Source organism: Aulostomus chinensis, chromosome 14 (assembly GCF_037954235.1).
Source record: "Aulostomus chinensis isolate RoL2024-O1b breed Wild chromosome 14, RoL_Achi_v1.0, whole genome shotgun sequence".
Taxonomy (NCBI): domain Eukaryota; kingdom Metazoa; phylum Chordata; class Actinopteri; order Syngnathiformes; family Aulostomidae; genus Aulostomus; species Aulostomus chinensis.
This window is the reverse complement of record NC_141333.1, coordinates 2,835,322-2,862,797: the sequence shown is the minus strand read 5'-3', so window position 1 is coordinate 2,862,797 and position 27,476 is coordinate 2,835,322. Positions and strand designations below refer to the sequence as shown.

The window sequence follows — 27,476 nt, the reverse complement described above, 5'->3', positions numbered from 1 at the left end:
CAGAATCATCCTTCGGTGAATGAGGTGAGAATCTGCACCTGACATCGGTTAATTTAAATCTACATTTCCTGGATTGAGCTGCAGAACACGGTTTGCTTTCTGTCGGCCCCGCTGCGGTTCTGCAGTCTGCCACAAGAGGGCGGTAAACTCCGTCGGTCTTCTTCCTCGCTGCCTCCCTCAGACTTTGCGGTTCGTACATTGACGCCGGAGAATAAGATATAACTCCAAATAATTTACAGGTAAGTGACAAGTGTCTGACATTTGTTTAACGTTACATTTCACCCTCGAAGAGCTCTCGGGTGGCGTCAACTGGCACGAAGCTAAACTAGCCAGCGACGGGCTGCGCTGCGGGTTGGTTTACAGGCGCACATTCGTCAAACCAAACACATATTTTAAGAGTTTTCTTCACGCAAGGTCAGACTTTCTGTCTGTGGACTCAACTCGCAAGGCAACTCTGACATTTATTTGCTCTGTCGGAATCTGCCTGGTCACCGGTTGTAAACAAACCAAACCGGGAGTTGTTTGAAAACAACTCCTTTAAAAAAAACAACCTTAAATAGAAAAGCTTTCGTGATTTGGAAACTCCGATGAGGGTATTTTCTCTCCTCGGGTCTTCTTCCAAGCCTCCAGCTGGACGTCCATCTGGTAGATGGGAACATCCTGCGGTTATGGCCGTCACGGGTGTGGCTCTGCTGGCTCGGTGGGTGGATGGGTCCGGTGCTGGAGTACCGGCCCTGTTTGCTGCAGATGTGCACGCATTACACATTTTAAAAACTAAAACCTGTTTTGTTACATGCAGGAGAGGTTCGAAAACACGAGAGTTTGTACATGTAGCAGATCTACAGGGACTTTCACATTCTTAACCTGCTCAGTCGTGGTAAAAAAAAAAAATACTAAAGATGCAAAACACTTCAAAAAATATTTACTGCTCAAGTCAGAAAAATCAAGTTGCCTGCAAAGTTGGAGCTAATTGGTTAGAGTAGTCGTGTACTAGAGTGTAGTACTTTTCATGAAGGTCAACCGGATTCTTTTCCTGGTTGAACATGTGTGACACTGGACGTGTGTAGTATCGATTTACTACGTTTGTCTAAAATGAGGGATCTGCGTCTCCTCTGGTTTCATGCTGTATTCTATGAATGTTACATGAATCTTCTTTGCTTTTTTAATTTTTGACCATTTTATTTTTTGGATTTGTAATCATTTGAAGCCGTCTAACTTTTTTGTCTTTTTATTAGTTATTTTATTATTTCACATTTTCCCCTCTTATACTTTTTTACTCTCATGAACGCATGGAGGGGAGGGGTGCGCCCGTGTTTCCAGTGTTTGTGTCTGTGCCCTGCAGCTACGATGGCTCGGGCCCTGCATAGTCTGGATCAGGCCCAGTTCAGCTGCTCCATCTGTCTGGAGCTGCTCAGGGACCCCGTCACCATCCCCTGCGGCCACAGCTACTGCATGAACTGCCTGAGTGAGTACTGGGACCAGCAGCAAGTCAGCAACTGCCCCCAGTGCAGAGCCACCTTCAGTCCCAGACCCACCCTGGGCCGGAACACCCTGCTGATGGAGATGATGCACACCCTCGGCGCTGTGAAGCTGAGTGATGGTCCCTCGGCCCCCCCTCTGTACCATGACCTGGGGTCTGCTGGGGTGCGAGGCTTTGAGCACGCCACCTTTGACGTGTCCTCAGTCCGTCCTGAGAGGACTGACGGGGAGGTGAGGAACGTGTTGGGCAGGTCATGGACGTTTGTCTCACAAGTACCTGAACCTTAGAGTTTATGTGCTTCAGTTAAGACTTAGAAACACCTGCTTTGGTTAATATTGAGCTTCAAAACACGACAATGTATTAAACCACATCGATTTTCATGGCTTTGTAGAAAATGTGTGGTCGTGAAAATTGTCCTCACGTGGACGGAAAAGTCTTCAACATTTAAATGTGTACCAGGCCTGCTGATAAACTTCATCTGTCCCTTGATGTCTTATTAACTTCTAACCCACGTAGACTGATGCTGATTCATCCTGGAGAAGTGTAGCGCCATGACACACTGATGGAGGTGGTGTCCCGTTGTTTTTGCAGAGGAGTTTGGGGGAGACACGCAGACGTCTTCAACAGCAGATCCAAGAGAAGGAGTCGGAGCTACAGCAGCTGAAGCAGACCATCCGCTCCTTCTCTGTGAGTAGAAAAGAGCTGGTTTCAATATCTTCTGCCTTATGTCTCCTTAATTTGTGCTGCTCAGTGTTTATCATTATTATTATTATTATTATTCTGTTGGGTTAAAGCACGAGTTCACGCCAAGGCAGCAATCCCTGTAATATGTGTGGCCGAGATAGATTGTTGAGGGTCGTGATGCAGTAACAGATTGATGCCTCAAGTAATTTATCAAACATTCAATTGCAATAAACAGTTAAAAGTCTAAAGTCTGATCCAAAGACAAAAAGCAAACTGTTAGAATGCTGGGGGGGGGGGGGGGGGGGGGGAGTCTCTGCTGTGATATATTCTGAGGCCGTGTCGTTGCCATGACAACCAGCCAGTTTCAGCTGCTGTTTAAAAATAAGACAGTTTCACAAATACATTCGGCATCAAATTTGGATGTGTGAAATCACCAAAAGCACCACGAAAACAAAGCAAACACCTCCCTGTCAGCGAGTCTGGAGAGGCTGCAGCCGACATGGAATCTTACAAGTTGAATGGAAAACAAAGAAATATATTGAATATGGACTCCTGTGAAACTGGCAGTATCTTTATTAAGCCGTCTAGTTCAGCTCCTCAATATCGGCGTGATCGTGTGTCTCTCCGTGTCAGCGCCTGACCAAAGCGGCGGTGAAGGACAGCAGCAGGATCTTCTCTGAGCTCCTGGAGTTTGTGGAGCGCCGTCGCGTCGAGATGAAGGAACTGATCCGAGCTCAGGAGAAAGCTGAGGCGACTCGCGCTGAGAACCAGCTGCAGCGTCTGGAGCAGCTCGTCTCAGAGCTGAAGAGGAGGGACGGCGAGCTGGAGAGAGTGTCCCACACCCGGGACCAAAATCTGATCACACAGGTGAAGGGCCAGATACTGGATGTCTAGATAGTAGATTTCTGTTGACCCTGATAAGAATTACTGCCGTTTATTACTGTAGTTTTTACTTCGTTAGACTTTAATCAACATAAAAAAAATAGATAATCGACAGTTTTAGGGGTCATGGGTTGTTTTTGGCGTTGCAAACCTTCCCTGACTGATCGCAGACTGTCACGCCTGTTCTGTCAGACATCCACTCCAGTCATGATGATGATGATCGTGGTGGTTGTGGTTTCTCCGTGTGGCGTGCTGAGCGCTGCTGTGTTCTCTGCTCTAGATGTGCCAGTCGTTCAGCGCTCCTGTCCATTCAGGAGAGTCCAGCTCCCTCGTTGTCAGCCCACATGTCTCCTTCAGCAACGTGAGGACCGCCATCACCGACCTGAATGAGCAGCTCCAGCGTCTCTATCACTCTGAGTTCCCCAGCATCGCTGCTGCAGGTGGGCGCCATCGGTCTGTCTCACAGCTAACCAGCAGTCTATATTTACAGGTTTTGGTTGTTTTTTTGCTCCCGTGGTCATCCGCTGATGAACGGCGCCCTCTAATGGTTAACATCCTATTTTCACAGTGAAGAATGTCAGCGTCCTGCAGGTGCGAGAGGAGAGCAAAGGTGAGTCATTACATCACAACCCCAGTTGTTTCTACCTACGTCCCCCATCGTCTTCACATTTCCATTCATGTCTTTGGATGTCTTGCATTTAAACGGACAAGCCTGGGTCCAGCGACTGTGTGTGTGTGTGTTGGTGTGTAGGATCTGGTGTGAACCAGAGGGTTTGATACAAAAACCTTCCATTATGGAGCCGCGTTGTGCTTCTCATCTGATTCTTTCTTCTGAAGCTCAAGTGAGCGATGTTCAGCGAGACACTCAGCCTCAGTAGGAGCCAACAGCTGGCAGAACGGCTGCAGTCCATGCGTTCCTGCTGGTATCGGGATCCGCTACGGGCCAGCAAGCGAACTTCATTCTCCTCTTTGGGTTTTCACTTTGAGCACCTTCAAATGCTGGTGTTTTCAGCCTAGAGGTCAGGACCCCTGGTGTGGTTGGAGGATCGTTCCTCAGGGTTGCAAATTGTTTGTCTAAAAAAAACACCAAAAAAAACCCACATTTTTTGACAGTAACAAAGATTTAATTTGCCTCGGTACAGATTTTATTGCGTGTGAGTCAAAGTGCACCTGCTCAAGGAAAATGATGAAAGTAGTGCTTAAACGAAGGCCTGTTAACAGGCGTAGGAACACGACTAAAGTCATGGTGCAGTTATTCAAATCAGTCTAAAGCACTGGAGACAAATTGGAACTTGTGATTTGCTTGTTGGTAAATGAGTGCCCTGGGTGTGTGGCGGTCACGGGGGCCAACATGATTAATCTGGGGGGTCGCGACTCAACAGGCCTCAGGATCCAGCACTGGTCCACCTCGCAGCAAATGAAGGAGTGACATTTCCCTGGTGATTTCTGATATCAATCCTCCCCCTGCTCTTCCTCTGAGATGCAGCTGCCAGATTCTAGCTGCCATGTTTTAATCACCTCCAAAGTCTCCCTATAATCTTGAGATTATTCTCAATCCTGACTCTGCTCTGTGAGCACTGACAGATATTTTCACTGGGTCACTTTCAAACGTCCTTTGACCTTTGATTCATATTTGTCAATCAAACTCGAGCTCATTCCTGTCCTCATGTTCAGACGGTTCGTTTAGATTCCCGTCTGAGATTTTTGGTGATTTTTTTTTTTTTTTATACTTTTGTTCCTCTAAAAGTTCAATGATCATTTTTCTGTTTTCACAACGACAGAGAAGTTTGATCCTTCAAACATTCCGAGGTTGGACGACAGAGACGACCTCCTTCAGCGTGAGTGGCAGCAGGTTCACAGCCAGCAGTTTACACTTGCAGCTCCTCCGTCTCACTCATGAATCTGTGTGTGTGTGTGTGTGTGTGTGTGTGTGTGTGTGTGTGTGTGTGTGTGTGTGTGTTGCAGATTTCTGTCCTCTCTCTTTGGACCCGTTCTCGGCCCACAGGGAGCTGAAACTGACCGAGCAGAACCGAACGGTCAGTCGAACTGGAGAGCTGCAGTCATATCCGGACCACCCAGACCGGTTTGACAGCTGGGGTCAGGTGCTGTGCAGAGAGGGGCTGCGAGGACGCTGTTACTGGGAGAGTGAGTGGGATGGCCAGCAGGTGGCGCTGGGAGTCACCTATGAGAGCATCAAAAGAAAGGTTCTTCATTTGTTCTCTTCTGTTCTCTTTATCTGTGGTTCTGCGTTGAAACCAGCTGCATTTGTGGGAGCAGATTGTTGCGACTGTGTGTTTCACTTTATTTAAGTTATTTAGACCCTAAAATATTTGTACAAAGTGGTCAGGTTAAGTTGAGAAAAACAATCATAACATCCGATCATCAAGTATTTCAAGATGTATAAATCCATCAGATTATGTAACTACTAATGACTTTGATGCATAACCTAGTAATCTGCTGATGTGTTCAGGGGTCGTCCAATGACAGCAGGCTGGGCCACAACACTCTGTCCTGGTGCCTTCAATGCAGCAGCTCCTCCGCCGCCTTCATCCATGGTAACAAGCAGCAGCCGGTAACGGTTCCCTCCGGCACAAAGACCCGCAGGATCGGGATTTTCCTGGACCACGACGCAGGACTGCTCTGCTTCTACACAGTTACACCCAGCGGAGTCCAACTCCTGCACGAAGTGGAGACAGCGTTCAGCCAACCGCTGTATCCTGCAGTGTGGCTCGGAGCCCAGTCTGCTGTCCGCTTGTGTGTGGACGGAGTGCAGTAGGTCGGTAAGTTGGAATGTTTTCAGGCGGCTCTGGAAGTCACAGGAGTCCAGCTAATCTCAGTAGTGACAACAATGACCAAACTGTCTCCACAACAATGCCACATAGATATGAAGTTCTGGTTTTGATGTGCATGATGGATAGAAAGTGTTGGTCTCTCTGTAGAAATCCCCAATATTTCTTCAGCATTTGAAATCAGGAAGCATAAAAACAGATGTCTGATTGTCCAGTCTAGTATTAATATGTGACATTAGTTTGAATTAAAAATATTACGTTTCATCCAAAACTGAGATGCAGTCATTTCCACAGTTGTCAGTAGTTTGTTGCATTGTCATAATTAGGTATAAATGTCAATTGGTTAATTGTGTGTCCTTAAATTATAAAGAAAATCATAATGATGCGTGAAGCCATGACTGTCATGGAGATGTTCGGTCTTTCCACTCCATTTCTAGATGAAATGATTTTGTAGTATTTGTGTTTGTGCATTGAGGTCCAGTAGCACACTCCCACTCCCTGCTGGTCAGAGGCGGGACATTCGCCTCATGATTCACGAGACGGGCGTCAGTGCAAGAGTTTGTTTTTATTCGTATTAACCGTTGACACAATCAGCAGAGGAACAAGGCATGACGACAGACAGGAAGACACACTGGATTCAAATCTTATTGAACGCTGCTACGTCGACACTCTGAACCTGAAACAAAACCAGAGGCAGAAACTGGAGTCGGTTACTGAAACCAAGATTTTGAGCAGCGTGTGTGTGTGTGTGGGACGGAACTATCTTACGTAGTCTTCAAACTTAGTGATCTCTTCCTCCAGCATGTCTGTTCCCACCTTGTCATCCTCCACCACACATGCAATCTGGAGCTTCTTGATACCGTAACCCACAGGAACCAGTTTGGATGTCCCCCATAACAGGCCGTCTGCTTGCACCGAGCGCACGCACTCCTCCAGCTTCACCATGTCCGTTTCATCGTCCCACTGAACAGAGGTTCACACACTTGATCAGACAAAAATGTTTCAGGCTCAAAGTTGACATGTTTCCTCTGTAAAACCAGCAGAACCTACAGGTTTAACATCCAGTAAGATGGAGGACTTGGCGATGACTCCGGGTTTCTTGGCCTTCCTCTCTGCATACTCTTTCAGTCTCTGCTCTTTGAGTTTCTCTGCCTCTTCATCTTCATCACTACCAAACAAGTCAATATCATCGTCCTCATCATCCTCCTCCTCTTGAACCGGGGAGCTGGCCTTCTGTGGGACAATAGTAGTTCCCTGATCGGAGTAAAAACAACAGCGGTGACCGTCTGCAGCTACGACAGAACGAACATGGCTGAGTGTCCATGCGCTGTGTGAAACTGACGTTTGTGACGGGGACTGAAGGCACTGGAGCCGGCGCTACAGCTGCAGGCGATTTCTCCAGAACTGCTACTCGACATTCCAGTTTAGAAAGTGCCGCTCTCAAGCTGTCCACCACTACAGAACCAGAACCGAACACAACGCTTAGCAACACACCACTGTAGGAAAATGCTGTGATGGGAAAACAGAACCACCAGCACAAAAATGCTTGATTTTACAATTCAAAGGCCACTTTTAATTTGTCCTGTTTTTTCATTATTTAAGGCGTTAAGAACTTATTTTGTCAATTCGACATCCAAATAAAATAAAGACTTTTTTAATGATAATGTTCAGTCTTAAAGTATGTACGGAAGGGTTTGGGTTGAGTAGAAGAAGTTGGAATCAACATGTTGATCATCTATGCATCCACACTGGCGACCAGTAAGGGAGGTGTTCGTCCCATTCTCACTGACACCTCTCAGGAGCTGTGGGGGAATTCCCTCAGATTTGGTACATTTGGGATGAAATTACGTAAAAATATTTCAGTAATCAAAGGGTGGCGTCCCTGTGACAGTCACACATTGTGGAGGCATTAAAAGATGAGTTATTTCGAACTCATATGACAAACTGAATCATAATGTCACTGGAACCCTGGTGGAGAAGAAAGAAAGCAAGGGACAGCTTGATTTGTCCGGCCTACCTTTGTGTAAGCTATGGTTCTCCAGTTCCAGGCTCTTGATGCGGGAGATCAGTTCTCCCTGGTCGCCGGAGTTGCTGCTGGTGCTCTGAACAGTACAAACACAGAAACGCAAGTTGAGAGAGCGCAGCATCAGTGCCTTCACCACACGCCAGCCTGGACGCCAACACACCACACACGGCCGGTGGCTTCCATCACACAGCATCGACAGATGGCGATGAGCCCTGACGGAGATGTAAACACCAAAGCAGCTACAACTAAAAACACTCCACACCACAAAGCCAACAGCAAGGCAGGATTCTGACCATCACCGAGGTCTGGCTCAGGCCCGGTATGAACATGCGTCCCAGACTCGGGACATGTGAGTCTCACACAAGTCAAAACAGCACTTACAAGGAGGGACTGTTGGCTGTGAGAGGGGTGAGCAGGCCCTTGCTTACACAGTGTCATCTTCAGCTGGGGGGAGGAGGGCAGTTCAGGTATGAAAACCAGGGGGAGGGAGGAACAAGACCAATGAAGATGGGGGGGGGGGGACATCTTTCTGGCTATGAGCCCACTGCAGATACACCAGAGATCCAGGCAGGCTGGGCCATAACCAGGTCATAGCATGGTGGCAGAGGTCCCAGCTGGTAGAGTAACAGCATGAATGGGCTCAAGCTCCACCGCTCCAGGCTGGGCTGCTGCTGCTTCCAGGTTCTCTTTCTATACTGAGTTTACTTCTAAAGTTGTCGATCAATCGTAACAAAGTTTCTTTAGAAGTCACTACAAATTGCAGCCTGAATAGTGGAAAGTTGTAACCAGGAAAGAGAAATAAAGTATTTCTATCACTGCATTCCACATCGTTCTTCATTCATACTGTACTTACTCCTGCCAGGGACTTCTGGATGTTCTCCCGGGCCCGAGCTATGTCTTGCAGAATGGAGTTTGCTCCCACGTCCTGCAAGAAGATGAACAGAGGTCAAGGTCAGAACACAGTACTGTGCATCTAAGTTCAAAGTAAAATGGGCTTGTGACCCTGATTTAGTTTCAAGCACTGCATTCTGTGGATTTGGGCTTCTCATTTTCATTTGCCATTATCTTTTATTATCAACACTGACTGTGTGCTGCAACACAATTTCTACACAGAAAACGTAAAAGCAGCAGGTGGAAGAAACAGATTCAAAATAAAAGGGATTAAAGTGCTTTATTGGCTGAGGTTAAATATTTAAGCCCCAGAAAGCGAAGGGGCAACTTCAATTTAGTAGCATGGACCTGTACTTGTCAAGAGGTGAAAATCAAACTAAGCAAGACAAAGTGATCAAGACAGACAACTGCAGAAAACAAGAAAATGAAAGCAGTTATTAAGTATTAGTTTTAGAGTGACTGAGGTTGTGAGCTTAGCTTCTGAAGAGAGTAGTAGTCGAGTCTTCTATAGGTTTAGAAAGGGAAGCTGCAACCTGCAACTTCATCACTAGATGTCACTAAATCCAACCGACTGGTTCTTCAAACACCGACAACATTGAGGGCAAATTCATGTGAACTGAAGACTTGAAGCCGTGTGTACCTGTGCATGTGAGCAGCCATTCATGTGTTCATAGAAGCGCCTCTCTGCCTCATCATAGCGAGGTTTCTCAAACCAGATCTTCTCCTGGGCCAGGAAGTCGTTGGTGCTCATCTTGCTACAGAAGAGAGGAAGGACAAGAGAGGGATGTATGAACAAGACACAGGAGGTCAGGGAAAAGAGACAGATCTGTATTTCTAATAATGCTTCTATGAATTGGACTCTAAGTAACTTTGGTTCAGTACATTTGATATAATAGCTACATTTTCAAATGCATGCCATTATTTTATCTGCCCCCCCACAGGAACATCACCCCACCACAAAAAAGAAACCATAAATGAAATGAATCTGGCAAAACTCAACAATGATCTCATTCATGTAAATCATACCCAGACAAAGAAATCAGGAATGAGCCAAGATGAATGACAAAAAAGAAAACAAGATGAACACAAACATTCACGCACAAATGATGGTTTAATACAGGATGCGGCTATAAAGACAACGAAAGAGGAACTGAAACGCCTGAAGTGGCTCCATTCTCCTGGTTTGGTCATACTTGTCCCTCAGTGGGGCAGGGGAGGCATCCACTCCTGGCCTCCGACCCTTCTTCACCGGAGATTCATCCCCACGGTTACCATGGTAACGGTTCTCTGCGGCGTCATAGCGCCACTTATCCAGCCACACACGTTCACTGTCTGGGTGAAGGAAGTAACAGACTCCTGATCCTTCTTTTTCCTGAGTCTCGGTTGGCTCCTCCTCCTCCTGGATCGGGTGTAGTGCATGGAAGACTTCCGCTTTGCCTTGAAGGACCACTCGTTTTTCCTCCACCACCACCTCCTCCTCTTCTTCCTCCTCCTCTTCTACAAGGCTTTGAGGGTGGTCACTACTCCTGGAGGTGGAAGTGCAGCTGGGTCGTTTAGATGAATTGTTGCCGTACAGGTTTTGGTAGAAGGCGGCTTCGGCACGATCGTACAGTGGTTTCTCCAGCCATACAGCTCGAAGCAGCTCTACCGAAATGCGAGGCAGTCCATTAATCGACTGGCAAATAGTTGGTGTAAGAGCTGCCTGCTGGATGACAGGGGTCGCAGGAGTCGGGACTTGAGACTGATATCCTTCATCTGGTGTTCTGGGTGGGATGGAGGGCTGAGACGGAGATGGGAGGTCCAGAAAGTTTGGAACGGATGGCTGCAGGGATCCTTCAACAAAGCGATGTTCAGCTTGGTCAAAGTTAGTCTTGTTCACCCAGACGTCTTGTACAAGATGGTGGCAAGCCACCCGATCACTGTGGTGGCATGCTAGTCCTGAGGGGGCTGGAGCCACAGCAGACGGAGAGTTTGGGGCTGGAGGTGACCCATTCAGTTTGGCTGTCCCGTTGGAGGAGCTCGCCAACCAGCGCTGGTAGAGACTCTCTGCTCGCTCATACATGCTGCGCTCAAACCACACATTCGCACACTCGGACTGCAGGCCAACCAGCCCAGCTCGGGCGTTCGGCAAATCATTGTTGGCCCCAACGTGCTCCTCGGGATTGGATGCGTGTTTATTGCGGTGGCGGCTTTTTCTACTTCGCTTTGCATCTCCATTCAAGCTGCTGCTCTCTGGAGAGGATGACGTGGTTTCTCCGTTTCTCTGGTTTGATTTGGTTTTGCTTCTACATCCCATGACTATGTTGGCGGAACAATCCACCTGACTACGGCTTGAAGGAATATCATGATCCAACGAATCTGCTGAGCACTGGGGGATCTTCTTAGACATCTTTGATCCGTTGCAGGAAGAAAAAAAAAAGAGAACAACAGGTACAGGCTTTTGGATTAGTTCAAGAGACAAAAACATTCAGACACAGAGGGATAAATCCATTGGGCTCCTTTCACACATGCACTGCAAATATGAATTTACCCAGAGGAGCTTTGTGTGGGAGTAATGTCTGAGTCAGCGAGACATTAAACGGGCTTCAACCAGCCAAATATATAATTACTGCTTCCAGAGGCTGGCTGCTCTAGTGAGGTTCTATCGCTGCACTCTGAGACGTGTGTACCATCTGAGCAGATATCCCAGCCACAGCATAACGGCATGTTGTCGTTTCCAAAGAACCAGCAGACAACAAGCTGTTGTGCTGAGCTGTGAGGAAGGCCTTCATGTTTATTTTGAGGTCTGAGAAGTGGGACAAGAAGTTTCCATTTTGTTGTTCTTCAGGTTGTTTCCTGAGGAGGAGGAAGAAGGGTCCTTTGAAAAGAGGACAGTCACAATTTTGAATTGGCCTGATGGTCAGATTCAGAAACTTATGTTTTCCTAATCCCTCCAAAATAACTGGAGGACGGGGCAGATGCTTTGGACAAGGTTAGTAGGCTATCATTCATTCTGTGGTTTTGCGACACATTATTATTTTAGTGTGCAGATTCACACCAAACTGATACTCTGTGACTATTTATAACATCAAGGCTGAGTGTGTGGGGGACCGACCCAAAATAAACTCCACTGGCCATATCCATGCAGGGTTGGGAAAAGGATACTTTGCCCACGATAGCGATCACTTCACGATACAGCAATTCTGTGCTAACTGATACAATGCAGGACATTTCATGTACTATTTCAATTCAGACACCTGTTTGACAAACCTGGGTTGAACACAAAGTTAGCAGAAAAATTCAGGGACGAGTAAGAACCAACCAACCGACTTCTGTCTGCGTGCTCCAACCAGGCAGCACCTCACCATGCAAATGAATATTTCCAGTAAGACAATGTGTCTGAACCTGATGACCTCCTGCTCTTAGCAACATGTGTGAAAGGGCAACTTCAGTTTGTGTGACAGATTCTGTGAGAAACTGCTCGAGTGTCAGATTTAGTTTCATTTGGAAATCAAATGTTGCATGCAGTTTACGACCAGCCGAACACAAGCACACAGTCAAGCAGCATGCGGGGAGTTGAAAAACCATACAGATTTACCAGAATGCTCAGTGAATGAGATCTGCTTTTGTGTCAGTCCTACAAGAAGTCACTCCCAGTGTTTCATAAGACTTGCTAACAAACTGGGAGCGCCCAATGCATGGCAGGGAGTCAAGACTGAGTGAAGCCAGGAACATACAAATGCCAGCTTTCTGCTGCGTCACAAAAAAGTTTTTAAAACTGTTTTGCAATTTTAGCAAGACCTCAGTAACATTTTGACAACCCAGGAACTTCATCTACCTGGATTACGAACTCCAAACCACAGCCTTTACAAACCCGTGGATGGTTTCTGTCTATCCAAGACAACGAAAACCAAAATTGATGAGCAAAACTTAGAAGTGTTCATTTCAAACCTTAAAGATAACAAATTTTTTCAGGAAAATGACTCACGAACCAAGCTGAAGAATTTCCGAGTCAAACTTTAAAAAAAAAAATCATAAGAACACATCAGCTGTGTGTGCATATGGTGAGTTGTTCACCAAACCTAAAAAAAACAAGACTCAAACGCAACGACAACAAATGCAGCGGACAAACAGAAGGGGTGGAGACTGTCCCAACGCCAGTGGATTCACATAAGTCCCATGCTGACAGTCCTGGATCCGTCCAAGCACCAACATGCTCATGCAGGCGATGAAACCAATCAACTGCTACTGAGATTTTGCTCCAAAGAAATCAAGCACGCCACATCATATCTTTCAACACAGGAAATGTTTTCCCTTCGTGTTTAATGTGGAGGTTCGCACAAGAAAAACACCTCTGGGAAGTAAATTTGGAGTTTATCTGAGAATTCATTTCCTGCTGTCAAGTAAAAAAAGAAAAAAGAAAAAGGAATGAGGCTCTTAACTCACCTTCCTCAGTAAAGGTACAGAGCTGAAATGAGTCTAAGCAGCAAATTCTCAATGTTCTTTTCATCCAGTTAACCGCAAGCCATGAGAAACAAAATTCAATCATCACCACCTTGCAAAAATCAACTTAACCAACACTGGAGACTAGAAATGTGTACAAAAAGCAGCGCCACAGTCACAGTACTCACTCGCCAAAGTCTGAATGCATGAGGGGGAGAGAAGCTTTGTGTTAAAAAAATACTTAAAAAATAAATAAATAAAGGCCAGTCTTAATTTAGTCTTGAATGATGAACGTGATTTTCTAAAACCACCCGTCAAACAATGTGGATGTGTCCCAAACCTTTTCAGTCAAATCTTTTTAATTTCCCGTATCAAAGATCAGCTACCGGGGACTTGATTTACTGCTCCATTATCATCACATAGAAAGGGCTTCTTGTTTTTTACAGTGTCTGAATGAAAACTTCACCAAGGAGCCACCCTGCCAAGCTACATATTTATGATACAATTGTTTGTTTTTTTGGCCAAATTTGTATTTATCCAGACAGACAATAGAAGAGTCGATCCACGACGAGGCAGGAGGGTCTGTTTTAAGAGGAGGATTAACACCCAATCTAAGCTGTGGTGATTTTTTTTTTTAATTATCATCATTAGTATTCACAGAAATGAAGGTGTGGGGAAAAGAGTAACTCATGATATTGGTACTATGACAATACTTTGCCCACAAAATATAATTTCAGTTGAAGGTACTTTTTTTTTCATGTGCTTCTGGTTGTTCGACACTCCTGTTAAATTATGTTGCCATTTTACACACAGATACATTTAATTCTCTATTTACGTAGACATGTGACTAATTCCCCCCTGGGGATCCATGTGATACGTCTGATTTGTGATTAGGATCTCCCGACTGTGGGTCACTAATGACGGCTGTGAGCGAGCTGATCAGGGCATCCACCACCGTGGTGATCTGGTGACCTCAGGTAACCCCTCTGAATGAAAGGAGGAGAAGGCTGCTGATGGACGGGGTGAGTAACCGCCACCTTCACTCGTCTGTTACGTTCCACGTACGTGACAGGGAGAGCACGAGAGCCCAACTGAAATACCCACGTAACCGTCACGGTGGTTTTTTTTTTTTTTAAATGTCTTTCATATTATAAGCTTCCTTCGCGCGGCAACGTTCCTGTCAAAGTCCTCCGGTGAAAACTCCGCTTCAGTGGGAGAACAGGTCACGTTGAAGGGCTTCACACTCGGACGTAAATTCTCTGGAATGAAGAAGAGCCCGTCGATCGGGATCTTGTTCATCCACGGAGAGGGAGGCGAGAGGCTGGGCTGAGCTGTCACCACCTCACGGTGCGCCCTGCTAACCTTCACGTTAGCATCGTTCATCATCTACGACCAGACCCCGCCGAGAAAAGCCAACACCGCGGTGACGCCGGCTGTTTCACAACGTGACACCCAAGCCTTCATCTGTTAATGCTAGTAATAATATGCAATGAACGGCCGGCCATTGAAGCCGGTGTCCGGTCCGCGCTAGCGCTAGCCTCCTCCGCTAGCCGTTAGCTGGCCGATACTAGCGAAGTCCCTCTTGTCGGTAAACCACTGACTGCTCCTTTATGTCGGCGGCTATCCCTAAAACGAAGCCCGGCTAAAAGCCCCATCTGTCAGCCAGGGTTGCCATTACTTACTGCTGTGTTCTCAGTCCTGTCGGTGTGAAGGAAGGCCGGTGGATAAAACGTGCGTTTCGCCTACCGTGACTCAACGGAAAGGAGGAAGAGGAGGGAGGAAGCAAGACGCTGCGCCGGTCCTCGTGCGGTCTTTGAGGATGGGGGGGAAGGGGGTTATAAATGATTAACGTCATAATATCCGGCGTTAATTATCATCGTTGAGGGGGTCAAAGAAGCTCAGGCAAGTCATGAATAAATAATGTATTCAATCAGCTTATTTAGGGAAAATGTTCAGGAAGTTTTCAGTGCTGATGTGATTCTAAATCCACCATTTTTATCCAGATATGCAAATGTCTGTCTGTATTGAATTATTTTTCTGCTGTTGCTGATCATTTTTATTGATGATGCATCTAGAGAGGATATTTTCCCATCCCGGGTTTTAATATATATTTGTGTAATTTAAAAATACATGGAAGATGCCTTGAGTTGTTTGTGATTGGGTCACATGATGTTTCTTGGTAAACGGAGCTCTGGCTCTATGTAATTTTGCCACTCAGACTTTTACAAATAAAACTCTGTGACCTTCCCACACATTTAAGGAACTTCCACAGGACTGCGCCTTCTTGGAAGTGTCTGCTTACACATGCAAACAAACCTGGAAAAAAATCTGTATCTAAATTAACCACAAGTTACATGTGCTGATACAACAAAAACCCACATTAGCATAGGTCAGAATAATAAAACTGTTGAGTTGATCTCCCTTTGAGGATGTTGTTCAGTTTCTCGTGAATCTGTCTTAGAGGAATTGGCTCATTCCAGTGGCCATTTTGCAGTTTTCTCTTGTCAGTCTTGATTTATTTGCTCCATGACCCCCTTTTTTGAAGTCTTTCTGCAATGATCACTCCTACTCAGGTCAGTCGTGTCTTTCAATGAAATGAACAGAAATAAATCACTGCGCAGACATCCAGTTCACACAAGAATTTATGAAAACCAATGGAACACACTTGGCATCAAAGATCGGAAATAATTAATGAAAAATGATGTTCTACACAAAGGTAGCAGCTAGATAGGACAGAAACCATCACCAGAGTACAGCTGCACGAGCACGATCAGTCCTCAACCAGGCCAAATGCTACATGCTAGACTTGAATTCCCATCACCATGTCAGCATATTTCTACTCAGTTCTGAAGAATAAACCTAAGAATCCATTGAAGGCATGTAAGGCATTATTCAAATTTGGATGTTTAAGTGAGCTTCTTCTAAATTTACATCAACAGGCTCCATGTTGATCACCTTCGCCTTCATCAGTGTGTGTGTGTGTGTGTGTGTGTGTGTTGTATCTTTCCACACACTTGTGCACTCAAATGTACATCACGGGATCAAGATGATCTCATTTACCTGTCGGTCAGTGTTGAGGGAAAGACAAGTAACTTCAGCCTCACATCAGATCCTTTTGGTCAGATGTGACAAAGAAGCAGAAACTATATTTTGGGGAATGCATCTCGTCCTGATTTGCTCCATTCAGCAAAAGTATCTCGATCTTCTCAGAGTGATTTGAAAGGCAACCAGCAGCTGTCATTTCCTGCTGCCCGCTGCTCCCGACTTCCTCCCCAGCTCCCTGGCTCTCTCGGTGGCAGACTCCACTGCGCTCATGGTCGACGCCCTTAACCCTCCCTGTTCCAGAGTGTGTAGTCCATAGATGGTTGTCCCACCAGGGGTGCAGACCTCAGAACGAAGCTGAGCCGGATGCTTCCCCGAATCCCGCAGCAATCGACCAGCACCCTGCAACAGACAATTTGCAAAATCCAAGGTAAACAACACTTTTTCTTTTTTTTTTTTTAAACAAAGCTGATTTTGCTACAGAGAAATAAGAGCCCGCTTCCATCACGCGTTTTTCACCTCCTGTTCAGATTGATTCTCTCAAGTGATGCTTGGCTACATGCATCATGGATGCATTCTTTAGCGTAAACATCACGTTCATCATGTGAGGAAGGTAAGCGGACAGAAAACCTGCATGCTAGCAGCAACTCTCAACAAGGCCTCCAATAACCAGGCAGTCAGCTGGGATCAGTCTCCCCTCTGCCATTATTGATCATGCTGATATTTCAGGTCCTGATTGGTTGGTGAGAGATAAGTAATGTTGACAAGTTAGGCTGTGTTCCAACTGATTTAACCGAGTTCTCTGTGAGCAGTGGGAAACAGACGTGTGCTGATGTTTGGCACTAAGGAGCAGCGGACGGAGGTGCAGAAGACAGATGCTGCCAGTGCTCAAGCTGCTGTTGGTGGGCAGTGTGACACTCACCAGAATGGTCTGTGAGGCGATGCTGTGGGCCAGAGCACTGGGCATGCCCATTTTAACAGCTCCTTCTGCCAGCGCCTCAGCAAACAGATACACCTGCAGAGAGAAGTCACATCAATCGCAATCAAGGAGTGAACAATCCATGCAGTGGACTGAACAGTTCAGGCTTCATCGTGCAGTCAACAAGGTGCTGCTGATTCATGCTGAAGTACAAGCCGTCTTCTTTGTACTGAGAATTTTGGGCGACTCGTCTCGAAACACACTCACAAAAGCAACTCCACTCCCGCTCAGACCCGTGTGGATGTCGATCCAGGCCTCAGGACCCTCCTCTACCAGCCCACAGCGATGCAACAAGGAGCGCAGCCGGGCTCCATCCTCCTGCTTTGCACGGGACCCCCGGGCAAAGAGGAGAGCCCCCTCCTGAACCACACACGGGAGATTTGGCATCAGCCGGACAACAACCGAATTCCCTGGGAGGAGCTTGGAAAGGAGCGAGAAATACACAACATGATAATCATTGAATCTACATTTGGGTCAAAGGTCGCGTGGGCCGGAATGCTCACCTCCTCTAATGTTGCCAGCGTTACTCCAGCTGCCACTGACACAATCGTGTGTCCGTTGGTGACGTGTTGTGAAACCTCAGTGAGAACCTGCGGAACCAGGTGAGGTTTGACGGCCACAAAGACCACGTCAGCGCCACACACCACCTCTGTGTTGGAGTGAGTGACAGCGATGCCCAGCTCCTGACAGCCAGTGGAGGAAAAGTAAGTGACCCACACGTGCGCCTTCCCAATCCTCATTCTGGAGCAGGAAATGTTAAAAACATCTTCTGGTGCTTTATTTTGGGTTCAGATCCAAGCCCAAAAGATTGGGTTTGATGGCCGAGTATTCAAGAGAGGTTAGACACCTTTACATCGAGCGCCATAATCTGAACATAATCTTTTATTGACTAAATTCAATTCTTTCAGTTCACAACACCCCAGTATTTATAAAGTCAGGATGGAACCACCGAACGTTTTAATATGTAAGACGGGATAAATGTGAGTAAAGGCGGTGACAACAAAATCCTACTTCAATGAGGTTTGCTGAGAATGAGACTGTCACAAGCATTCCTCTCATATCACAACTGCTGTGACCACGACAGATGTTGCCAGGCAAACATCCACCTACCTGAAAGCGGGCCAGGTTCCGGGCGGACGGCGCGCTGACTTTCACATTTCCAGGAGGAACATTTCCTGTAACGGCATCATACAATAAGAACAATAACACCTTTGATGAAAACCTCCCTCTCCGGTCCAATCCACTCTCCTAACTCACCGGCTAAAATGCCTTTTGCAATTCCGAATGCCATGTTACCGGCCCCGATGAAACCAATCTTCAGCTGCAAGTCTACCTCAGGTTCCATTTTGATCTGGAAGAAGCAAGATCAGAAGTTAAGCACCTTCAAGAAGAACGGCAGAGAACCTTCATCGGACCGATGCACATGAAGTACAGGCAGAGTTTCTACTTTGATGGTCATTCATTGAACAAATCATGCATGACATACATGTCACAGGAAGAACATACATGTGATGAATCATAAAAGCAATATTTTATTCTTGTCCTACGTTTCATTTAAAATTTTCCCAAATGACCTGTTAAATATATCTTAATTGACAGCGTTCACATTTGGCAAGAGATAAACAGACGGACCGGTTGTCATGCAGACATGAAACCTGATGACTGCAAGGACTCTGATCGTGGTGTTCAAGCCTGCTTGACATCGGTCAGGAAGCAGATTTCTCCCCCTGCCCCATTTATGGCTAGAGAGCCCATTTCTTGGGTTGTTTTTGTTTTGTTTTTTTGTCTCATAGCTGCAGATTCGGCCAGAGCAGAAAGCAGAGAAACGGGTCAGCAGGCCCGTTACTCACATTGATCACTTGAAAGACGCAACCCAGTCAACAGACAGTTCACACTCAGCAGTTGCCAGTTTATTAGGAGAGGAGCGAGACCCAACGCAGCAACCCTGTGAATCCTCGAAACACTACACACTACTGTGTTTCGAGATGATTGTGGTTGTCGTGGCACTGAGATCTGTGGCGTGTTTCCTCTTAAGGTGTTCGTGCATCACCGACGTGCTGCTGTGATACGCCATTTCCGACTTGCACAGTATACAGAGCACCACGTGGTTCGGTCTCTGGATGAAGAATTCCCACACTTTGGGGGCCCGCGGGTGGGGGCTGCTGGTGGTGTTCTGCTCCCCCATGATGCCACTGAATGGACTCAAAAGTGGGACGGCCCAACATAAGCCCTCCGACGGTTCGACTATGCACATCGGTGACGTTGACGCGGAAGCCCCGCCCTCGCCACAAAAGTACACACTGTCATGCTACTCTTCTGTGTAGCTTTGTTCCGAGCCTCAACAAAACCTCATGTCAACAACAATGCAGGACTTTCCTTCGACTAAGAAAGCAAATTTTACCTGAACAGGATATTTTGTTGCATTTATTTTCAGAGTTTACAATGAGAAAGCAAAGACCAGCATCAGCCGACAGGGGTCTGCAGCCCCCCAGACCAGGAACCACCATCCCAACAGCCCACAAGCCGACCCTGTGTAACACCACCTTGGTGGTGCATCCTGGTGTTGTTGTGGAATGTTGAACTTGGTTGTGATTTTGGAGGCTAGTTTGTGCACTACTTTGATATAAATAATGACTTCATGCACTGACAGTGCCACAAACCATAGCCTCCAAAAATAAATACAGCAGCAATCCACTGCAAAACATTTGAAAGGTTACTTTTAAGTATTAGCACCACCTAATAACCTGGCAACTGCGTGTAAACAGAAAAGGAAAACCCGAGTTAAATGCAAAGTATGCACACTTGTTCAATGAATGCATGAACCAGTGAACCAGGCAGGTGCACTCATTCAGCCACGCTGAGTATCATCCCTACAATGAGATCCAGGTTCTGGGTGGGAATGTCCGGGCAGGGCTGGGGCCAATGCAGCATCGACGCCTCCCCATCCGAGTCCTCTGTAACATCATCGTTCCTGTCGGAGTTGACCCCAGCTCCCACCAGGGAATGTCTGGACTCCATTATCGCGATCATTGTCTTTTCATACCGCCACCAACCCTGGATTTTGATCGGGACCCGGGAGCCGGGGTCGCGTTTACACTTGTAGTACGCACTTTTGAGAAGTTTCCAGCGGAACTTTAACTGGTCCACGGATCTGTGGTAGCCGGCCGCCGTCATCCTCCGGTGCGCCACCTTGAACAGCTTGTTGTTCCTCACTTTCCTCCCGTCCAAGCACTTCTTCATGTCCAGCTCTTTCAGGATTTCAAGAAACAATTCCGTCTCCTTCACATCCCAGTTCTGCTTCTTGATGCCAGAGTCGTCCATGGCTGTGGCACCGCAGCCGAGCCAGCCAGCTAGCGAGCTAGCTCACGGCTAAGAGCACAAGGAGAGATTTGACAGCCAGGGCTAGGTTGCTATTTAGATGCTAGCATGTTTGACATAGCAGGTTGTTGCTAGCTGGACCCGTAGCTCTCTTTGGCCCGCGTGTAATGAACCAGTAACACTGTTTAAAAAAAACCCAGCTATTTAAAAGACAACAGTGGTGTAAATCTCGCTCCCCTCCTGCACCTAGCTAGAACAACTAGAATATAATCCAGAAGAGATTAGATTAGAAATACAATGCACGTGTTGACTGGACAACCATGAAGTATCACGGAGTGACACAAACACGCTGCCAGGCTGATGCCGGAGAAACAGCGGCTTAAATCGCGTCCTAACATGCTCATTCACCTGGTCGTTCTACTCGGGTTTTTTCGCCGATGTCCAACGTTTGGTAAAAGTCAATCTGCGGTGAAATATGAACTGGTTGTCTGGTCTCGGTCGCCGGAGCATCGACAAACCAACCAGCTGTGCTGCGCTGTCAGTGAGCTGGAGGTGGGTTCGATTTGCTTTCACCGCTGTTTGGGTGGGCGACACTCAGCAAATTTAGTTTGGTTTAAACCCACTTCTTAGAATTGATTTTTGATCATCATCATTATTATTATTATTGAAGTTGGAATTCACTCTTCAGCAAAAAATGCCTCGTCTCCCCAAAGTGTTGTCTCCATTTTTGAAGTCGCCTACATGATTTCCAGAGATGAAGAAGATTGAAAATGACTTGGAGCGCATTGTTTTCCAGAGTAATTGATGACGAATTCAGGTGGAGTTCGGCTGGGTGTGAGCTCGTGTGTGCAACATCTGTACCCTTCCTCCATCTCCGGGTTTGTCCCGGGTTGTAAAACATGTATTTGTATTTTGTGTCGTTCCTGTTTGCAAGTATTTCTATGGCTCTTTCTTCCTTCTACTACTTCTCTTATAATGTCGGACTTTGCATCCGTAAGGAGCGGTGCGCTCCTCTCCTCCGGGTCAGCTCGTGTGACGAATCGAGCACACCCTCGCGCCACCCCTCTTGCCCCCCAAACAAAAAAAAATGCGAGTAATTCCATTGGTTGAGGGCTCGTACAGAGGGGCTGAGAGGAGGCGGCCATAACAATTAATTATTTCCATCAGCTGTGAGAGCGACAGCCAGCTTCCCTCCAGGACGGCTCAGACGCCTTCCTGAGAGATCGAGCAGCAGGTAGACCTACTCACACACTCGGGCGAGCAGCAGGTAGACCTCCTCACACACTCGGGCGAGCAGCAGGTAGACCTCCTCACACACTCGGGCGAGCAGCAGGTAGACCTACTCACACACTCGGGCGAGCAGCAGGTAGACCTCCTCACACACTCGGGCGAGCAGCAGGTAGACCTCCTCACACACGGGCGAGCAGCAGGTAGACCTCCTCACACACTCGAGCGAGCAGCAGGTAGACCTCCTCACACACTCGGGCGAGCAGCAGGTAGACCTCCTCACACACTCGGGCGAGCAGCAGGTAGACCTCCTCACACACTCGAGCGAGCAGCAGGTAGACCTCCTCACACACTCGAGCGAGCAGCAGGTAGACCTCCTCACACACTCGAGCGAGCAGCAGGTAGACCTCCTCACACACTCGGGCGAGCAGCAGGTAGACCTCCTCACACACTCGGGCGAGCAGCAGGTAGACCTCCTCACACACTCGAGCGAGCAGCAGGTAGACCTCCTCACACACTCGGGCGAGCAGCAGGTAGACCTCCTCACACACTCGAGCGAGCAGCAGGTAGACCTCCTCACACACTCGGGCGCTGTTCTTATGCTCTGTTGAGTGTCGAGTTTCTGAGAGCAGCTCGGCTGAGCCTCCCGGCTGCTGCAGGCGCAGGGAGCAGACATGCCTGGGCAAAACCTCGCTGGGCTCCCATCACCATCCACGCACCGACCGTTGAATTGTATAATTCGAAAGTTGCGGTTTTAATCTTAGTCTCACACTCAGGGATTAAAGTAAAACTCACGGAGTGGGCCTGGATTGTTTTGATGATATCATTCATATTTTTTGTGGGGGTTTTTTCTGCTGCTCTCCCGTCCGTCCATGGTATGTGTCGGTACATCTGATGTCTGATGTTCTCTCGCCCTCATTTGTCCATCTATCGTCACTGCGCCGTGTCAGAGCTCCGCCTGCTGCAATCAGATTGATATTGAATTCCGTATGAGATATGATGGAGGAAAATACTAGAAAATCTACTTTGAATTTAGAAAAATGATTACAACTTTAAAATATTTCCCGAGTAACCTTCTGCTGAATGACGTATTGATAAACTGTTTGCTTGATTCTATTAGAAACAAGTAAAAACCAAAAAAAGTAATTTGGCCTCAACGTGCACTGTGATTGTGGTGTTTTTCCAGACATGGGTCGTCTCCCGCGCCACCGCCTCAGCTTCCTGCTGCTCGGCATGCTGGTCAGTCAGAGTCCTGAGGTCAGTGGGCTGTTTGAGTGGCTGAGGAGGGCAGAGACCCCGCCAGCAGCCTCGCCACCTCCACCTGCAGCCACACCTCCAGCCCTCCTAGCAAAAGATGCTCAGTTTGAAATGGCCACAGCTGATGAGAAGTTTCTGGCTGAATCGAAGCAGCTGGAGCTCAGTCCCCTGGACAGCTGCCATTACAGGGTAGGAGACCCTCAGGAGCTCTGAAGGAGCCGTATGTTGGGTTTGGAGGTGGAAACCATCAACGTTGAACCAGTTGAACTCCCCCACGAATCCTTTCTTTTCACAGCCTGGAAGTTTACCTGAATCACACGTTTGCCATTGAGCGATAATTTCAGTTGTGTCAAAGTTCCCCTCGCGACGTGAAACGCGAACCTCAGGGCGAGCTAGCTGGTAGCTAACTTTCTAAGGAGCTTGGTTTGTGGTTTCCAAGTGTCGCTTCTCATGAACTCACGGCAGGATCTCCTCAAAAGACGCTGTTTGGTCCGAATCAGACAAGATTCAAACGATTAACTGGAAGCCTCAAAAGATGCAACCGTCACAGCCCCTGCGACATGAATTGTCCGTCATAATTTGATCCGATAATACTTGGAAAATCTTGATGAGACGCAAGATTATATTGTTTTGAGTTGGCAAAATATTAAACGTGCCACTTAGCAACTGTCATAAGAGGGAGTTCCACCTCCAACAGCTTGTTCTCAGGATCCATCTTGGTTCACCGACACAGAAAAAAAAAGTAATTTTGCCTGTTTACTGTTTTGTTCACGGTTTACTTTGTTCTTTACATTAAAGTCGCATGTGGTCGCGTTCCTCAGAGCTTTGTGCCACAATGTCAGCGCTACACCTCCACAGGCTTGTCAGTCATAGGGGCGTGTTGTCCTCCACCACAGGTCGTTGCCCGGCTGAAAGCCAGCTGTGACACACTCTCAGAGGTGCAACTGGCAAAGCTGGGAGTTGAGCTGTTGAACTGCCAGGCGGAGGTCGAGGGGCGCAGGACCTACCCGTGCTCTGACGAGATGGTGAGCTGGGGGATATTTGTGTGAAAACTCAAAATGTTGACAAGGGCTTCAGTTGATCTCATTTTAACATTTTAGAGTCTCAAAGATTGTACAGCAGACATGGATTCCGACACATGGAACGCCTACCACATAGTGAGCAACAGAGCGCGTGCCGTGTGCTACGCAACCCGTCAGCAGCTCTTCAGGCGCAGGGCAGAGCACACAGTCAACACCCTCATCTCCACCGCCACCAGCCAGCTGGAGGCCATGAAAGACCTGAAGGTAAAGTCTTCACATCAACAGAACAGTGTTGGTCTGATCCCAAGTCCCTGTTGGCCTGATGGGGCTTCGGTGGCGTGTCCCTACAGGACGGCCAGTTGGAGCTCAGGGAGCTGACCACAGCCTCGCTGGACAAGCTGCTGGAGGGCCACAGTGCTCTGCAGAGCCAGCAGGTGAAGCTGCATGAGGGCCAGGAGCAAATGGAGGGCTCGCTGAGGGACAACCTGGAACGTCTGAGTCAGGAGAAGGCTCTGATCGCCTCTGGGCAGGAGCTGGTGGCCCAGCTCATCCAGGGCATCACAACAAGAATGGGTGAGAACCGCTGTTCAGAAACTAGCTGAGTTTCTTCAGCTGTTCTGGACGTCTGCCCCCTCGCAGCACTGCATTCTAGAGCGTACCGTAGCCCGGGTCTGGCCCAGTGTCTGATGTTTAGGAAGCTTAATCCGGTTAATAGTCTAGGAATGGGAAATAATATCTTCCGTTCTGCCTGTCTTCCTTAAGAGATTGTTCATGAGAATCTCCAGGCGCAGGGCTCGGAGGTGCAGGACAGCCACAGGGCCATCGTTCAAGACCTGGCCGACGTCCGACACCAGGCTCAGGACATCTATCAAAGGATGGGTACGAATCTTGTGAACAAAGATTGCTTCCGTCACTGTTGAGTTACAGTTCATGAGAGTTCTGTTTGCCCTCTGTGTGTGTGGTCAGACCACAGCATGTTGGAGTTTCTGCAGTACCAGGACCAGACCTCCCAGTACTACTCTGACCTGATGGGCAAACTGGAGCGTATGAACGGAACACTGGGCGTCATGCTGCACTACCTGGATACCATGCAGAGCCGCATCGAGGAGAGGCTGCACATGATTCAGAGCTACCTCGGCTGGGCGGGTGAGTTAGGCCCCCCTACGATGTTTTTGCTCAACACAGGACACAACAGCGCCCCCACTCAGTCGTACAGAGAGGAAGCCAAGTCTGGTGGCTGTCGGCTACAAACTCAACTAACTAATCACAAGAAACGAGTCCTTCTTTTTCCCTTCTCCCAGTATGACCATCCTCTGCTTCCGTACATAGTCATGAATCTCTTCCAGCATGGTTCTCTGTCTCCACGTTCCTCCTGGTGATTGCAGGTTTAAGCCTGACCGCCATGTGGACCTGCATCGCACACACCAGCTACTTTGTGCTGTTTGCCGTCCTCCAGTCGTTCCTGCGGTGTTCTGTCTTCTCTCGGGCGATGCTGCTGCTCACCGTGCCCCTGAATGCAGTCGCCGAGCTCAACCAGCAGCCCTCGCTGGATCTCACGAGCCTCAGCGTGCTGCTGCTCCTCCTCTCTCTGGGTACAAAGCTGAAGCTGCGTACCAGCACAGCATTTTTACACGTTCACGTCTTTTCATGGTTGTGACTTCGTTTTCATCACGTCCGTAGCTCACTGGTTTGTGAATCAGTTGCGGACGTATTCGCAGATCTGGGTAAAACCGGCCGCGCCACTGCCACTGGCCCCGTGTGACATCATCGAGCCACAGAAGAGCGTTTCATCCTGCGACTCTTATCCACGGTCCTCCACCCCACAGAGGTGAGCGCTACTCCACAAAGCTTCGCCCCCAGCGTTCAAGCACTTCAAGGTTGGTTGCATCATTCAGCAAATTCAAACGCTACAGCGCCACAGGGATGATGTTTTTGTCGGCCATTTTTAGAATGTTTACTGTGGTTTCTCTAAAAATATTCATCCCCAGGGATGAGAAGGATGACCTGATTGAGCAGGAGGACCAGTTGAACCAGGACACCTTCATATCAGGTGGGGTTTTTACCTTTCTAGCAGTGGAACGAATCCAGTGAGGCATCATGTTTTACTGGAGGTCTTCCAGTTTGTTTGACCAACTGATTCAGGGACTAAAATGATTCCAGGAAACTGCCGGCTGGTCCTTGCACTCCAAGGATGATGCTGGTACTTTTCAGGAACAATGATGAGTTGCATGTATTTTCCTGTATCCTTTTTTTTTAATTTTTTATTTTTATTTGTATATAAGAAAGTTCTCTGTGCAATACAGCATCCTACCAGTCTTTTTATACAAAAGGGTTTATTTTAGCTTTTTTTTTTTTTTTACTTTACATATGTATTTTTTTTTACTGTACGTTATCTAATTCCTGCAGCGCCCGAGCCATTGTACCGAAATGTCATTTGTGACAAAAATCCAAATGACAGTCTAATTTAAGATGCTGATAATGAGCCTGTAATAGGCCAAAAAAAAAAAAGCTGTTGGAGGCACGATGTGAATAATTTCCCCGCAAAATGATGCCTCAGACATGTGGCAGCCATGGTGTTTTTGCTCCATGTGGAATCTCTTCCAGTCAGGAGGTCCCAAACGCTTCCAGAGCGGCTGAAGACCTGCTTCTTCGTCCAAGTTCCTGACTTCCTCCCAAACACCCGAAGGCTGCTAGTTTAAGGGAAGCGGTCCTGGTTCTGAAAGTCCTGCTTCCAGCCACTCAACATGGGTCTGTTGTCATATGTCTCCAGGTGCTCCAGGTATGCGTGTAGCGACTCCCCTTCGAAGGAAAGCATCATCCGTTGAGACACCCAGTCACTCCACGCCCAGGTTCACCCCCCAGCCGTTTATTTCAGCGGTGAGCACACAGAGCGACTACAAACCTTTGTAGTCTTCCATGAATGACGGTTGGTCGGTGTCTCTTCAGGCTCTGATTGATGACATCCCTCCAAGGACCCGGGGGGGAGGTTTTGATTCTGTGAATGACTCGCGGGATTTTGTGAACGACTCCCGGAGTGCGAGTCCTACTCCATCAGTCGTCAGCAACAGGTCAGTGTTTCGTGCTTGAAATGACACCCAGACCATGAACACGTACGTCCCCGCTCTTTAAATGATTATACTGGTTGTTCTCAGCTCTCTGTCAGGTCGTCAACTGTGCAACGCTACAACAAAGACAGGGAAGGCGTGTAAGAAAAGAGCTGTGCTCGGACAAGAGTACTGCCGAGTCCACGAGGGGGGGCTCACCTCCTACAACCACTACTGAAATGCACTCTGTTTTTAGACCGCCGTCGATTTCTCTACAAAAACTCTTACTTGGTTTTACTGCCTTAGTTAATTTGCGCTCTCACGCCATGAAGACGTTTGCAAAAACGAGCTCAGTTTAACATTTGTTGTTGTTTTTTTCAAATTTAACTGTTTAAGTTAATAAAGTATTTATT

At 47.5% G+C, this 27,476-nt stretch overlaps 4 protein-coding genes across 16 annotated transcripts; 2 read left to right on the top strand and 2 right to left on the bottom strand.

Annotated features, from left to right (window-relative positions):
• The first annotated feature begins 124 nt into the window (after positions 1 to 124).
• LOC147249446 (E3 ubiquitin-protein ligase TRIM65-like) lies at positions 125 to 8,274 on the top strand. Its single transcript, XM_086225263.1, has 9 exons — positions 125 to 239; positions 1,343 to 1,710; positions 2,072 to 2,167; positions 2,798 to 3,031; positions 3,327 to 3,486; positions 3,615 to 3,656; positions 4,828 to 4,884; positions 5,012 to 5,250; positions 5,517 to 8,274. Exons 2-9 carry the CDS (start codon positions 1,348 to 1,350, stop codon positions 5,820 to 5,822), a joined length of 1,497 nt encoding a protein of 498 aa, XP_086081389.1. The 5' UTR covers positions 125 to 239; positions 1,343 to 1,347; the 3' UTR covers positions 5,823 to 8,274.
• On the bottom strand, positions 6,382 to 15,011 carry eef1db (eukaryotic translation elongation factor 1 delta b (guanine nucleotide exchange protein)). Of its 4 annotated transcripts, XM_086225253.1 has the most exons (9): positions 13,178 to 13,335; positions 9,946 to 11,141; positions 9,393 to 9,507; positions 8,715 to 8,786; positions 7,853 to 7,937; positions 7,178 to 7,290; positions 6,886 to 7,089; positions 6,604 to 6,798; positions 6,382 to 6,511 (listed from the first exon to the last, which is right to left on the bottom strand). In XM_086225253.1, the coding sequence occupies exons 2-9, from the start codon at positions 11,139 to 11,141 to the stop codon at positions 6,473 to 6,475; spliced, it is 2,019 nt and encodes a 672-aa protein (XP_086081379.1). In that variant the 5' UTR covers positions 13,178 to 13,335; the 3' UTR covers positions 6,382 to 6,472. The 4 variants fall into 4 exon arrangements, with proteins under 4 accessions (XP_086081379.1, XP_086081381.1, XP_086081382.1 ...); XM_086225255.1 differs by lacking the exons at positions 9,946 to 11,141; positions 13,178 to 13,335 and adding an exon at positions 14,857 to 15,011; XM_086225256.1 differs by lacking the exons at positions 9,946 to 11,141; positions 13,178 to 13,335 and adding an exon at positions 14,921 to 14,964.
• Positions 8,724 to 27,476, top strand: bmb (brambleberry). 6 transcript variants are annotated; one of them, XM_086225257.1, is made up of 14 exons: positions 8,724 to 8,812; positions 14,069 to 16,646; positions 22,927 to 23,186; positions 23,894 to 24,022; positions 24,098 to 24,283; positions 24,370 to 24,592; positions 24,782 to 24,898; positions 24,986 to 25,165; positions 25,405 to 25,611; positions 25,700 to 25,847; positions 26,008 to 26,069; positions 26,790 to 26,896; positions 26,966 to 27,087; positions 27,172 to 27,476. In XM_086225257.1, the coding sequence occupies exons 2-14, from the start codon at positions 16,583 to 16,585 to the stop codon at positions 27,299 to 27,301; spliced, it is 1,935 nt and encodes a 644-aa protein (XP_086081383.1). In that variant the 5' UTR covers positions 8,724 to 8,812; positions 14,069 to 16,582; the 3' UTR covers positions 27,302 to 27,476. The 6 variants fall into 6 exon arrangements, with proteins under 6 accessions (XP_086081383.1, XP_086081384.1, XP_086081385.1 ...); XM_086225258.1 differs by lacking the exons at positions 8,724 to 8,812; positions 14,069 to 16,646 and adding an exon at positions 21,609 to 21,747; XM_086225259.1 differs by lacking the exons at positions 8,724 to 8,812; positions 14,069 to 16,646 and adding an exon at positions 21,694 to 21,780.
• On the bottom strand, positions 15,805 to 22,602 carry pycr3 (pyrroline-5-carboxylate reductase 3). 5 transcript variants are annotated; one of them, XM_086225265.1, is made up of 8 exons: positions 20,922 to 21,816; positions 20,070 to 20,564; positions 18,453 to 18,546; positions 18,306 to 18,370; positions 17,699 to 17,878; positions 17,403 to 17,615; positions 17,139 to 17,231; positions 15,805 to 16,618 (listed from the first exon to the last, which is right to left on the bottom strand). In XM_086225265.1, the coding sequence occupies exons 2-8, from the start codon at positions 20,514 to 20,516 to the stop codon at positions 16,412 to 16,414; spliced, it is 1,299 nt and encodes a 432-aa protein (XP_086081391.1). In that variant the 5' UTR covers positions 20,517 to 20,564; positions 20,922 to 21,816; the 3' UTR covers positions 15,805 to 16,411. The 5 variants fall into 5 exon arrangements, with proteins under 5 accessions (XP_086081391.1, XP_086081392.1, XP_086081393.1 ...); XM_086225266.1 differs by lacking the exons at positions 20,070 to 20,564; positions 20,922 to 21,816 and adding an exon at positions 22,536 to 22,602; XM_086225267.1 differs by lacking the exon at positions 20,070 to 20,564 and having other exon boundaries at positions 20,922 to 21,815.

Bases quoted from the DNA above. Each gene is read 5' to 3' on its own strand.
- LOC147249446 (XM_086225263.1), top strand. From the start codon at position 1,348: ATGGCTCGGGCCCTGCATAGTCTGGATCAGGCCCAGTTCAGCTGCTCC. The intron at 1,711-2,071 runs GTGAGGAACGTG...TTGTTTTTGCAG, and splicing joins CTGAGAGGACTGACGGGGAG to AGGAGTTTGGGGGAGACACG. The intron at 4,885-5,011 runs GTGAGTGGCAGC...TGTGTGTTGCAG, and splicing joins CAGAGACGACCTCCTTCAGC to ATTTCTGTCCTCTCTCTTTG.
- eef1db (XM_086225252.1), bottom strand. From the start codon at position 11,219: ATGTTTTTGTCTCTTGAACTAATCCAAAAGCCTGTACCTGTTGTTCTC. The intron at 7,938-8,714 runs GTAAGTACAGTA...TGTACTGTTCAG, and splicing joins TCCAGAAGTCCCTGGCAGGA to AGCACCAGCAGCAACTCCGG. The intron at 6,512-6,603 runs GTAAGATAGTTC...GTTTTGTTTCAG, and splicing joins TCACTAAGTTTGAAGACTAC to GTTCAGAGTGTCGACGTAGC.
- bmb (XM_086225257.1), top strand. From the start codon at position 16,583: ATGCTTCCCCGAATCCCGCAGCAATCGACCAGCACCCTGCAACAGACA. The intron at 26,070-26,789 runs GTGGGGTTTTTA...ATATGTCTCCAG, and splicing joins CCAGGACACCTTCATATCAG to GTGCTCCAGGTATGCGTGTA. The intron at 26,897-26,965 runs GTGAGCACACAG...GTGTCTCTTCAG, and splicing joins CCCAGCCGTTTATTTCAGCG to GCTCTGATTGATGACATCCC.
- pycr3 (XM_086225265.1), bottom strand. From the start codon at position 20,516: ATGGACGACTCTGGCATCAAGAAGCAGAACTGGGATGTGAAGGAGACG. The intron at 18,547-20,069 runs GTAGGGATGATA...TGCTTCTTCCAG, and splicing joins CCCAGAACCTGGATCTCATT to ATCAAAATGGAACCTGAGGT. The intron at 17,232-17,402 runs GTGAGTGTGTTT...TTCTCTCTGCAG, and splicing joins GCGGGAGTGGAGTTGCTTTT to GTGTATCTGTTTGCTGAGGC.